Source organism: Tupaia chinensis, unplaced genomic scaffold, assembly GCF_000334495.1.
Source record: "Tupaia chinensis unplaced genomic scaffold, TupChi_1.0 Scaffold000685_1, whole genome shotgun sequence".
In the NCBI taxonomy this organism is placed as follows: domain Eukaryota; kingdom Metazoa; phylum Chordata; class Mammalia; order Scandentia; family Tupaiidae; genus Tupaia; species Tupaia belangeri.
The window spans coordinates 4,064,062-4,077,859 of NW_006160208.1; the positions used below are offsets into that span (position 1 = coordinate 4,064,062).

At 39.5% G+C, this 13,798-nt stretch overlaps 1 protein-coding gene across 1 annotated transcript in view; it reads right to left on the bottom strand.

Annotated features, from left to right (window-relative positions):
* Positions 1-980: 980 nt before the first annotated feature.
* The window catches only part of MTNR1A (melatonin receptor 1A), a gene marked incomplete at its 5' end in the record, with an annotated part of 26,822 nt that continues 14,004 nt past the window's right edge, over positions 981-13,798 (bottom strand). The window contains 1 exon segment of the mRNA XM_006160476.3: positions 981-2,274. Coding sequence (XP_006160538.2) covers positions 1,406-2,274 — 869 coding nt within the window.

The following is a 13,798-nucleotide window of genomic DNA, read 5'->3' on the forward strand; positions in this document are numbered from 1 at the left end:
AAGCCAGGATTTGAACCACAGCCAGCCTTACGGGATTTGGCTCCTTCAACTACTAAGTTACAGGACCAGACCCTTTGTCATTTTTCTTCGAACCAATTAGACAATGTAATTACTTAGAGATCAATTCAGAAAAACTGCTAAGTGACACAAAACAATCATATGTCAAATGTTTAATAGAGTTGAATCATATTTTATACATAGCTATTGCCTTAAAATCCCATAGTAATTGACACCTGAATAAGAATTTTGTCATCTAGTTAGGTCTTTTTTTAAAAAAAATTTTTTTAACCTTTATTTATTGCTTTCATTAGACACACAGAGAGAGAGAAACATCCTCACCAGGGTCTCAAAGCACAATTCCTGTCAATAGCCTTTTCATCCAGCCAGGCTCACCGGCATGTGTGTGTGCACATGGTAGGTACAAAGTTGACCTGGAAACTGAATGTCAGTTTTCCAAATGGGCTTTCAGCATTGTAGAGCATTATACTACCATTGCACCACTGAGTCTGGGCCTACTGTTAGTTCTTATCTTGTTGAATAACTTATAATACAGAGTGGGACTCACTTATGATTATGACTACTCAATGCTACTCAATGATAATACCACCAAGACAAGTTTGCAGTGGGGGCTGTGGTTCAAATATGTATTTTCAGGGACCAGTCGATGGATGGCATAATTACGTTGCTGGACTCCCATGTAGTCAACTGCAGTTCGAGTCCCGGACCCGGTGGCTTAAATTCATGCTGAGGCGTGTGCGTGTGCATGCCCAAGATCCCGAGAAGAGAATGGAGGAAAAGGGATTGCAGTGTGGCCATCCCCCGTGGGAATTGATTTCTCCCTTTCTGTCTCTCTGTCTCTCTCTGTCTTTCTGGGAGCACACGTGCCTTATAGCAAAACCTCTCGGAAAAAAAAAAATATATATATATATATATATTTAGATAGAGAGAGAGAGAGAGAGAGAGATGTATTTTCAGCCTTTCTGTAAGAAGAGTCAGTCATTTCACTTTCCCTTTTTTGTTCTATTTGCTCATTTAACAATAAATACTCTATTTCTTCTCCTATTAGAAATAATTTAGAAAGTAAAGGTTGGGGAGCACTTACCACCTTTGTGGCAGTCATTTACAATAAAAATTTGCACAGTCTTTCTCCACTTGAACGCACACAGCATTTTACTTCAACTCTTGTGCCTGAAACATATTCTTCAATTGATCTCTAAGTAGAATTAAAGACTTGTTCACAAAACTGATAGTGCATTAGCTCAGATACTACTGAGAGAACCTCTTAAGAGTCTGAAATTTCCTTAACCACTCTGTTTTTTCATACACCTATGAGGAAAGCAAACACAAAAAGGAATGGGATCTTGAGCATTGTGTGCATTATCTTTTCAGTAATGTTTTGCTTGTTTTAAACGGAGTCCACCTTTATTAGATTATTGTTGGTCACTAATGGGGAGGGTTTGCATTTAACCCTATCTGCTACATTATTAGAGCTATCTACAAAGAACATCTTGGATGTACACAGTGACACTATAATTCTTCTATATTCCTTTCTGAAGTTTTGGTTCAGTATCCCATATATGATTGCATTGAGGCAGCTGTTGAAATACGCCATGTAGTAACTAGCCACAAACAGCCACTCTGGGATCCTGGGTACCATGTTGACAGGATCTGAGGCCACAGCCAGGCCAATGAAGTTTAGAGGAGCCCAGCAGATGGCAAAAATGACAAAAACCACAAACATGGTGATGAAATTCCTGAAGTCCTGTGGTTTCAGTTTGGGTTCGCTGTCAGGTTTCACTCTTCGCCTGACCTGAAGGAACAGGATCCATATTCGTAGGTAACAGAAGATGACGATGACCATAGGAAGTATGAAATGGAAAACCACCACCACTATCGTGTAGGCCGAGCTGATAGACTGTGCAAAGGTACATGAATAGATCCTTGGGTCATACTGGAGTGTGCCAGTCTGCAAGTTGGGCACAATGGCCACAAGTGTCAACATCCATATCAGAAGCACGTAGCAGAGGGAATTCTTGTTACTGTACAGCTGCTCATACTTGAGGCTGTGGCAGATGTAGCAGTAGCGGTTAATGGCAATCCCAGCGATGTTGAATATGGAGCCAAAGACACTCAGGCCCATCAGGAAACCACTAATTTGGCAGTGCAGAGATCCCAGGTTCCATCCATTGTTAAATATAGACATCAGCACCAAAGGGTATGGGTAAACGGCCACCAACAGGTCTGCAACGGCTAGGCTCACCACAAATATATTTCCTGGAAGAGAAAGGTTTATAAAATACAGGTTAAAACCAGCTTTGGATGGGCTGTATTGTTCTTCTTTCATAGTTATTAAAGAAAAGCTGTGGCCACAATGCGAGGACCTGCCCCTTCATAAGTGAAGTGAAAACCGTTCTCACCAAGAAGCAAGCCCATTCTTGCTCTTGTCAAATCTAGTCCACTGTTCCCAAATGTGTGCCTCTTTGATCAGGGCATACTTATCATATTCAGAAATGTTATTCAAACTGTTTGGTTTCTCTTCTTTTAAAGGGTTCTGAGTTTAGTGCATTTGTATTACAGCTTTTGTTCTGGACCTTTCTACATTACCTGAAAAATCCCATAGCACTTTATTTCTCAAAATTGACTTGACTTCCTTAAGTTCCAGGTCCTCTAGCCTTCTCTAGTTCTTGTAAAGTTCTCAAATGCGACTCTAGTTTCTGTTCTTAGACAGCAATGAACCCAGTCACAGCGTAAGAGTTAAAGAGAAAAAGAGTTCTGTCAGGAGAAGCTGGATTAGAACATTGACTTATAGCTTTACTAGGTATCTAAGTGTGGCAGTTATCATCTTGCCAATCTTCAGTTTCCTCTTCTGTAGGTATCACTGAAAGAGGCAATCTATACCAAGTACTGTGTATAGGATCTAAGGATAAATGTTACTATGATTTCTTCAAAAATGATAAATGTCATTCATATTCCACAAGTCCCTCATCTCTAGCCAAGGAGAAGATTTAAATTTTATTTAAAAACTTAAGGTAGAAAAATTAAACCCTAAATATTCTGAGTGGTAATTTTCTATATTAGTATAACATATTTCTAAATATTAAAAAATTATCAAATTTTATGAGATATTCTGCAAATAAGCTCTTTTCTTTTGATTATTTCCTTTTTTTGCTTTTTTTTTTTTCTTTTTTTGTTCGTTTGTTTAGAGAGAGATTTTTTTGCTTTAGGGCAAATGAGTTTGTCAGAGAGACAGAAAACAGAAAGCGAGAAATCACCCCTTGGGGGAATGGCCATACCACAATCCCTTCTCCTCCAGTCTCCTCTTAGGGGTTTTGGGCACACATGCACACACACCCAGTATGAGTTTTAAGCCACCAGGTCAGGGACTGAAATCAAGGTCAACTATGTGGGGGGTCCAATGACACAACCATTATGATATCTGCTGGTCCCTGATTGTTTCTTATTATTCCTTCTGCCTCAAATAGCTCCTCACTCCAACTTTTAAAATGCTACCCATTATTCCAAGTCCATCTTAAACAGAAATGCTCAAAGCCTTTGTTTATTTGTTCAGCCAGATGTAAGAGCTCCTTCACTGAAGCACTCACATCACTTTATTTATACCACTTTTAATTTAGATAAAATTAAAAGACATTTGGAGGTCAGCAGGTGATGTGGTGGTTAAGATACTGGATTCCAACAACCATGGTTCAAGTCCTGGACCTGGTGGCTTGCTCTCACACTTTACTTCTCTCTGTCTCTCTCTGGATGTGTCCTATAGAAAATTTGACAGAAATGAACATCATAATAAATAAAATTAAATAAATAACTCTTTTTAAAAATTACAATACATTCCATTCAATGAAAACTTATCAAATGAATATATTAAGTTCTAGAGAAATAGGAATTAATAGGCAGGAAAACTAAAAAAAAAAAAAATTACAATAGAGTAAGAAGCACAAGAGGAGGTATGGAGCAAGAGGAAACAAGGAAGGGAGTGGCGGGAACAGGAAGGAGCCTTCCAGGTACAGTGACCATTTATTTCACTTTCCATTATGCTAATTTGTACACTTAGCTTTTCTATACTTCTAGTCCGTAGCCCCCTAAGTGTATGTCTTCTCCTATTTGTATCATGAATAGTACTCAGGACAGTGACTTTCGTTTTGTTTGATAAGGTATGTTAAATTGTCACCTCTCAACATTTGAATAAAATATGAGGGATCTTCACATAGCTCATGGAGATGCATGTAATTAAAAAGCTTCGTACAGATTTCAAAAATGTTTTGCAACAAAATAAACTAGTGCTGTAATTCCATTTTCCATGAACTTTGAACTTTTTAAAGTCCCCACTTAACCTTTGTACTTAAAGTTCCTATTTGATTCAGCTGATTCTCCTAAGAAAATGATTGCAAAAAAAAACGAAGTAACATAGCAGTTGGGACAAAAGAAAAGCAAACTTTGTGCCTTTTACATAGAAATTTCAGATACAGTATCATAAAAGTGAATTCTTTAAAAATTAAAGTTACAAAGGCAAATTAATTTTTTCCCACAGATCAATTTCAGTCATGAATAAAATATTTAAATTCTTATGGGAACACATTTTAATAAATTTTAACTTAATGCTTTATAGTTTAAAAATATGTATAACACATGAAATTCAGTTAAGAATTAAATTGTCCCTGAAACAAAACATTTATATCCAGACTGTCAGGATAATGACAGAATGACAAACTGGTCTAATATAGACCTATTTTTAGAGTAGTTTAAAAATAAAACCATAAATGATGGCATAAATATCCTTCCTGGCTTTAATCCTCTGTTCCATTTATTTTATTTTAATTATGCTTTATTACTGTTCAAGTAATTACCTTAATTAAATCATTAATTTAATTTTTCTTGAAGTAATCACATTTTACAAATGTGTGGAGAAAGAAATTAAAACACAGCCTATGTAGATGTGGCTATCAGGTAGTTCAGCCCCAAGCTTTGTCACATGTGTTTGTGTTTAATATAGATTGTGTTGTGGGGGAAGAGGACGGAAATGTCTTTTTTTTGAGAGAGAGATTTTTACTATAGGGTGCATGGATCAGAGAGACAGAGAGACAGAAAGCAAGAAATCACCCCTTAGGGAGATGGCCACTACACAATCCCTTCTGCTCCATTCTCGTGGGATTTTGGGCATGCACGCACACACACCCAGCATGAGTTGTTAAGCCACTGGGTCCGGGACTCCAATTGTAGTAGACTATGTGGGAGTCCAGTGACATAACCATTATGCCATCTGCTGTTCTCCACCCCCCTGCCTTTTTTTAAAAGAATACCACCAAATAAAAGTAATTGAATCATTTCACCACGAGTATGCACACTATAAGGTCATTATTCCATTGTCATATCTGTGCAACTCCAGATAGATTAATAATCTATCCCTGTTAATATATATCCAAGAGTTCATACGACTGGCATAATAATGCATTCTGAAAGTAAAAATAATGTCTAACTAAATTTTCTTCTCCATAGGATTTAGTTCCAATCTTTACACTGAAGGAATAATAGAATTGCACCATACTAACATTGAGAGGCACATTATTGATTACTCTGGTTTCTTCTGTTTTTCATCTAGTATGAAAGTACTCCTGGTAGCAATTTTCAGTATTAAATTGATCACAGATAAGATAGCTTCTGATAGCTTTTAGAATCATTTTTCTCTTGGCAATTTTGAGGTTAACCAAGAAAAAAAAAATAGCCGTAGATTAAAGCTGCTATTAGTTCTTTCTAACACTTGATGGTTTTATTTTTAAAAATACCTGGCTTCAAAAGTAACTTTAAACCACCAAAGAGTCTATAGAGTTTTTTTCTGCTCATTTATTTTTATTAGCACTCTTGAAAATAATAACTAGGGGACCAGCAGGTGACTATGTGGGAGTCCAGTGGGACTCCCACATGGCTGACCAAGTTTCCACAGACCTGGCAGCTTGAAACTCAGGCCGGGCACATGTGTGTGCATGCTCAAGATCCTGAGAGGAGAACAGAGAAGAAGGGATTGCGCATGACCATCTTGGGTGTTGACTTGTCACTTTCTATCTGTCCTTTTGCCTCTCTGGTGAGCACACGTGCCTTATTGCAAAAATCTTTCTCTCGGGACCAGCACTTGGTGTGATAGCTATGTAGCTGGATTCCCATGTAGTTGACTGCAGTTCGAGTCCCAGACCCATTGGCTTAAACTCACGCTGGGCACATGTTCATGCATGCCCAAGATCCCAAGAGGAGATTGGAGGAAAAGGGATTGCAGCATGGCCCATCCTCTGTGGGAGGTGATTTTTTGCTTTCTGTCTCTCTGTCTCTGTCTTTCTGGCGAGCGCACGCACCCTATAGCAAAAACCTCTCCTCCTCAAAAGAAACTCTCTCAAAAGTAAATAAATACTAATAATAACTAGGATGTTCAAGACTAGCTGTAAGATCTTTACAAGGTGCCTTGAGTTTCCCCCTTTTCCCTAGGTATTAAGTTTCCTGACAGAACTACGCTGTCTTCTAAAAAAATAAACTCACACAGTCCCATAAGGTTCCCTAGGCTACGAAAGCAGCAGTTAATAGACTGTTTCTAAAGAAATGTCTTTGCACGCACAGAACTCTGCCTGTTCCACCAGTGCCATTTACTCTTCTTCATAGAAAGAGTCTCTTAATCAGCACCCAAATTTTCTCTCCTCTAAAGCAGGTGGACTAGTCAAGTTTAGTGAAATTTAATAATGCTGCAGATGGGAAATAAAGTTCTGGATTTTCTGGATAAGATGCTCAAAGATTTACTCTTCCACAGAGTGGTGCACTTTTGGTAAATTACGTTGAAGGACTCAGACTCAGAAGAAAGGCCAAAAAGAGAATGTTATCTACTTGGTGTTGAATATTACCCAGGTTAATGGTGGTAAATTTGAATAGCTGACCTTATGGCTTAAAAGTATGCTTACCCACTTTGGTGCTTATCCTGTTGAATATTCATTTGAATAAATATGTACTTATTGCATGCCTGCTGTATAAGAATAGAAACAGTCAGCAAATTCGTAATGGTCTGTCAGATTGCAAGACACTGAGCTAAGCTTGTGTAAAGCAGGGGTTCCACTTTCAAAGAGATTATCTTCTATCAAAGTACTTCAAATGTTTTGTCCTTTTATTTTTTAATAAAAATAAGGCATGGAGGTATAAGAGTCAAAACATGTTCGCACAGCAGAAAAGTTTTCCAGGAGAAATTTGAAAGTTGGCTGGTACTTGGTAGCTAGAGCTTAAAGTAGTCATGAGAATTTTGGGTTTTTTTTTTGTTGTTGTTGTTGTCTGTGTGTGTGTGTGTGTGTGTATGTGTGTGGAGATATATATATATATTTTTTTGCTATAGGGTGCATGTGCTCCTGGAGAGACAGAGAGAAAAAGTAAGAAATCATTCCCCCAGAGGAGAGGGCCACACTACAATCCTTTCTCCTCCATTCTCCTCTCAGGATTTTGGCATGCATGCACATGCACCCAACGTGAGTTTCAAGCTGCAGGGTCTGTAGGTGCCCACGTGAGAATCCAGTGCCTTAACCTGCTGATCCCAGTCATGACAATTTTTTAAAGCTGTTACCTTAGGATGAGAGAGCAAGGTATGAAGTAGGGAAATATGAAAACTAGTTCACACATAAAATAACATCATGTTCAAGCAGAATGAGAGAATTTCAAAGAAATTAATCAATGATAGAGGGACCAGCAGTTAGCGTAATGGCTATGTCGCTAAACTCCCATGTAGTCGACCGAGTTCGAGTCCTGGACCCATTGGCTTAAACTCACACCAGGCACGCATGAGTGTGTGCCCAAGATCCCGAGAGGAGAATGGAGGAGAAGGGATTGCGGCGTGGCTCTCCCCATTGGGGGGTGATTTCTCACTTTCTGTCTCTCTGTCTCTCTCTCTCTCTTTCTGGCAAACACACCCTATAGTAAAAACCTCCAAAAAAAAAGAAAGACATTAATCCATGATAGAGACAAAGCATAGCTATTTCAGAATAGTGCACAGCTCCATGTCTTTTGGTAATGCAGCCTGAAAAACACCTGTTGGAGAAGAATGATTAGAGAATTAGCCTGCTAATTTAAACTTTTATTTAGTTTCTCATATAACCATTAATGGCAAATGATGACTATTTAAAATAATAATCACTATTTCCTCTTTGATGAAGTCCAGCGACATAGCCATTACACTAACTGTTGGTTCCCTGCTTTTGTCCTTTGTGAATTTGTTCCTTTTTTATTTATTTCAATGCCTGTTAGATGCTTTCTATGTGCCAGGTATAAGATAAGGAGCTGGGGATGGACTTTTGTGGCAAGACAGACACAATTCCAGTTAACTTGCTTTTATTTTTAGATTCAGTTTAAGTTTTATTTGTAAGAGGTTTGGTTTGTTTTACTTTTTGCTGCAGAGTGCATGTGCTCACCAGAGAGAAAGAGAATGAGAAATTGCCCCCCACACACACCCTTACGGGGAAACGGTCACACTGCAATCCCTTCTCCTCCAGTCTCCTCTCTGGATTTTTGGGCATGCACCACATGTGCCTGCCATGATTCTAAAGCTACCAGGTCTAGCACTCAGGACTCAGACCATGCAGCAGGCCATGTGGAATCCAGTACCTTAATCTCCATGCAATCTGCTGATCTATTTTTAAGATTTCTGCTAGTAGGTTCTTCGTGTTTTTTTGGTTTTTTTTTTTTTTAAGAATTACTTAATTTTAGTTATTTATTTATTTCATTTTCAATAGGACAGGTATGCTCACCAGAGACAGACAGAGATAGAAAGAAAGGGAGAAGGCAAGTTGCCAGATCTGGGATTTGAACCATGGTTGGTCATGTGGGAGTCTAGCACCTTAGTCATTACTCCACCTGCTGGTCCCTGCCAATTAGTTTTAATTTCATATTTACCTTTTGTTAGTTACTTCACTATCTTCTTAAATTGACATTAGTTTTTCCTTGAGTTTGAAATGCTTTTAGATAAACTCTTTTTTTTTTTTCTAATTAAAAAAAAAAAAAGTTTTGGGCCAGCAGGTAGCATGGAAATTGGCACTGTATGTACACTATAAATGGATTCAAGTTTTGAGTTTTAAAAAAATATTTTAGGACAATCTTATTTCATACTTTTGTAGTCATTTTTTTCTCTAATTTAATTTTAATATATAACTAGGAAATTATTAAGTTTGTACCAATTTTAATAAGAACAGCAATTCTCTTTTGGAATTTAGTAATTTGGAGCTATTATTTAATGCAATTAATTTGCTTAACTGGGCTTTTTATTGAATCCCTCAAGGTTGGCAAAGATATTTCAGAAAGTAAAGACTGCTGTCCTAAATAAAGTTAATATAGGTTTTATAGCTGCTTGCTAATGTAGTTGAGGAACTACTTTTTTTTTAAGTTTCATCCTAAATTCTCTAAGAGGAGTAATAGTGCAAAATCAGTCATTTGTCTCCAGTTCAAAGATGAAAGGCTGAGTCAATCTGGCTGAACCATGGACATTTTAAATACTGGAAAGTTCTTAAACTACCCTCTGAGAAAAGATTAACCAGCTCTAGCAATGAGCACAATCCCTACCCGAATGTTTACATCTTCAAAACTGATTGAAATCTCAAGACCAGCAGTTAGTGTAATGGCTATGTCTCTGGACTCCCATGTCGTCAACCGTGGTTCGAGTCCTGGACCCGGTGGCTTAAACTCACGCCGGGCGCGTGTGCGTGCGTGCCCAAGATCCCGAGGGGAGAATGGAGGAGAAGGGATTGCGGCGTGGCCATCCCCCCTGGGGGGGGGGGTTGGTTTCTCGCTTTGGTTTCTCGCTTTCTGTCTCTCTACCTCTCTCTGTATTTCTGGCGAGCGCACACGCCCTATAGCGAAAACTTCTCAAAAATAAATAAATAAATAAATAAATAATAAAAACCCGAAAACCAAAACCAAAACCAAACCAAACAAAAAAACAACTGATTGAAATCCAGACTACAGCTAGAGGACTATGTGTCTAGGTTTATTGTTAAGGTATTCTTCTCTTATTGTACAGACACTCTATTCACATAGCAGTTAAAATCCATCACCCAAATGTTTAGCGCTTCGGAGAGTCATACTCGAGTTAAAGAGTAGGATGACGGACTAGACACACAGTGAGGTAGAGAAGGGTACATCAAAGCACTAGGAGGGCATGTGGGGTCAAGGGGCAAGAGAGCAACAAAGTTCTCAGATGGAATAGTGTATTTTACGCACAGCATGCTGTGTGAACAGGGTATGATGTGCACAGTGTGTTATATGAACAAGGTGTGTTTCAGAGACTTGAAAGAGGATGAAGGTTTAGAGGAATCAGAAAAAAAATGTCACTGAGGATTGGAGAGAGGTTTAAGTAATGTGGTGTGGATATTAATCAAGATAGTATGGGAAGGTGAACTTAAAATGAGTAGAAATGAGAGACCAGCAGTTGGTGTAATGGGTATGTTACTGGACTCTCATGTAGCCGACTGCAGTTTGAGTCCCAGACTGAGTGGCTAAAACACATACCGGGCACATGTGTGTGTGTGCCCAAGATCCTGAGAGGAAAATGGAGGAGAAGGGATTGCGGTATGACTATCTCCCCTGGGGGTGGAGTTCTTGCTTTCTGTGTCTCTGTCTCTCTCTGTCTTTCTGGTGAGAGCATGCACCCTATAGCAAAAATCTCTCCAAAAAAAAAAAAAGGAAAAAAGAAATGAGTGGAAATGAAATAGAGGCTGTGCTGCGGACTGCCTTGTTGGAGAAATTTGAGGCGAGGAAGGGCAGGAGGATCATAGGAGGCTCATTTGCCAGGGAGAGACCCCGTAAGATTGCAGGGGTCCGGGAAGGAGCCTGTCCAACAGTGGCCCTTCTGACCAGGGGAAGAACCTTCTGTAAAGCAGAACCTATGGTTTCCTCCTTAAGGAAGTGGAAATAAGAAATGAGCACTTATCCACAGCCATTATGAACTTGGTCTATCACATATTAAGAGACCAAAGTTCTTACCTTAGGTCAGTTTTTATCAAGTGGCATAACCAGGATTTGAATCCAGGTATGTTTTGTTTCTATACATGTGGTCCACACTGCCTGTAATAATAATAAGAAGAAGAGGGAATAAAACATATTTCTAAAACATAGGCCCAGGGACCAGCAGTTGGTGTAATGGCTATGTCACTGGACTCCCATGTAGTCAACCACAGTTCGAATCTCAGACCTGGTGGCTTAAACTCACACCAGGTGTGCGTGCATGCCCAAGATCCCGAGAGGAGAATGGAGGAGAGGGGATTGTGGCGTGGCCATCCCCCCGGGGGTGATTTCTCACTTTCTGTCTCTCTGTTTCTCTCTGTCTTTCTGGCGAGCACACACACCCTATAGCAAAAACCTCTCCCAAAAAATTAAATAAATAAATAAAACATAGACCTTTTAAGTTTAAGAATGTAAGACATCGCCTGTGTACTTTGCTGTCCTTATATAAAGTATTTCACTTTCTTCTCCACTACCAGAGAACATCTTCAGCGTCTCCAGTTTCTGTCTTACCAGGATCATTTATGCACACGTAAGTTTTTATAAAATACAAACCAGGCTTATAGAGTCTTCATTAAACCGACTGCTTAGATCTGAGACTGTGGCTTTGCTGTGTAAAAAAAATGAAAAAATGATTACAAGAATATCAGAAGGGCATTTTTGGTTGTCTAAACTGGACTTTACCACTTGGATGCTAAACTTCAGGGGCAGTTTTTTTTCTTTTTAAAGTCTTTCTGAACAATAATTCACTGACTCTAATCTTGATTTCCACGTGAAGTTTGGACTGAAATGAAAGAAGGAATGTGAGTTGGCCCTTTAGCACAGGGGTTAAGGGAACTGGATTCCACATGGTTAACTGTGGTTCTAATCTCAGACCCAGTAACCTGAAAACTATGCTGGGTATATGTGTGTGCATGCCCCAAATCCTGACGCGGTGGGCAAATAGGGAAGAGATTGTGGTATGACTATGCCATTGGGGGCTGCTCGCTCGCTTACTCTCTCTCTCTCTCACTGTCAAACCCATGTGCCCTCTGGCAATTTAAAAAAATGAATTAGTATGACCTATTTAGAAAATGAATATCCTGGTAAATAAAAGCAAAAGCGCAACGAATTTGTTTGTAAGGGTATAGATTAGGGACTAGGGTGCTCATTCACCCAGAAAACCATTTTTGAGCATCTAATATGACTCTGTGTCCACTGTGATTATTTAAAATTTCATACCTACAGCCCTGAACCTCAGTCCCTTAGAGGGAGCTGGACTGCTATGCAAATGTTTGTCCTTATGTGTTGACATCAGAAACGCATCCACGTATGGTGAGGATGAAAGCATCCAAGAGTAATGCCAGGAAGCGCTTAGTCTGTAAATTCCACCCAGGAGTGCTTGTTTATGTGTTTGTTTCTGTAAGAGCATAGGAAGTAGTTTCTCTCTTCCTACCAAGTCAATGACCTTTCTTAGAAAACCACTCAACCCCATCACAGAACTGAAGCTCTGTCTTGGTTGCCTAGAAACTAAACTTGAAACACGGATTTGTCACTCATGTTTTATTGAAGGAGTACTCTCAGAAGGAACTTGTAAGTAGGTTAAAAAAAAAAAATGGGGGGGGGGGGAGGGCCCTGGCTAGAGCAAGGAAAAGAATCAGGCAAGGATGGAATCTCAGGTCAACCCATGGTTTGACCTGATTCGTAAGGTGGAGGCCTCTGGGCTTAAGTGTAACCACAGAGCTGCCATTACTTGAGGTGAGGGGTCTGGTCCTTCCATTCTCCAGTGCTTGTCATTCATTGATCCTTCTCTAGAGAAGGATGCAGCTGTGAGCCAAACAGAAGCACCAGCACTTGTAGAAACTTGGAGGGTAAGTGCATCAGCCTGGCAGCGAGGACTTGGTAGGAGCCTACGTCTGGTAGGGACTGTGAAACCAGCAGGATGTGCAGAAGCTGCCTGGGAACCAGGCTTGCCATGGTAATGGGTTTCTGCAGCCAGAGTTTTGAAAAAAATATACAAAAGGAATGAATTTTCCTTAGGTTTCCTCATTGCACAGATTTGATTACAATCGACTTTGCATCAGCCTGGCAGCGAGGACTTGGTAGGAGCCTACGTCTGGTAGGGACTGTGAAACCAGCAGGATGTGCAGAAGCTGCCTGGGAACCAGGCTTGCCATGGTAATGGGTTTCTGCAGCCAGAGTTTTGAAAAAAATATACAAAAGGAATGAATTTTCCTTAGGTTTCCTCATTGCACAGATTTGATTACAATTGACTGAGGAACAGGATGGCTAGAGGTGCAGAAACATTGTTGTTGAAAAACCTTAAACTCAAGGCCCAAACTTTGCGGTGTCAGATAGGGTGACACATTTCTCTCTAATTCACATAAAAGCAAAATGATACAGAACTATTCATTCAGATATAAGTCAGTCTGAGATTTGCAAAACATGGGATTTTTTTAAAACTAAATTTATTATGATGATCATTATTCATACATTCAATCGCTATCCATCATTTAGATTGTAAAGAGACTTTACCCAGCATGATATACACCTCAGTCCAGCCCAGCTGAGAATACTATACACATCCTCATTGTGGGATTTTTTTTAAAGTAGCAAAAATCATTGATAAAAGATAAGAATTTGGCCCAGAATTGGAAATTTTTTTTTTTTGAGAGATTTTCACTGTAGGGCGCGTGCGCTCGCCAGACAGACAGAGAGAGACATAGAGACAGAAAGCGAGAAATCACCCCCCAGGGGGGATGGTCACGCCGCAATCCCTTCTCCTCCATTCTCCTCT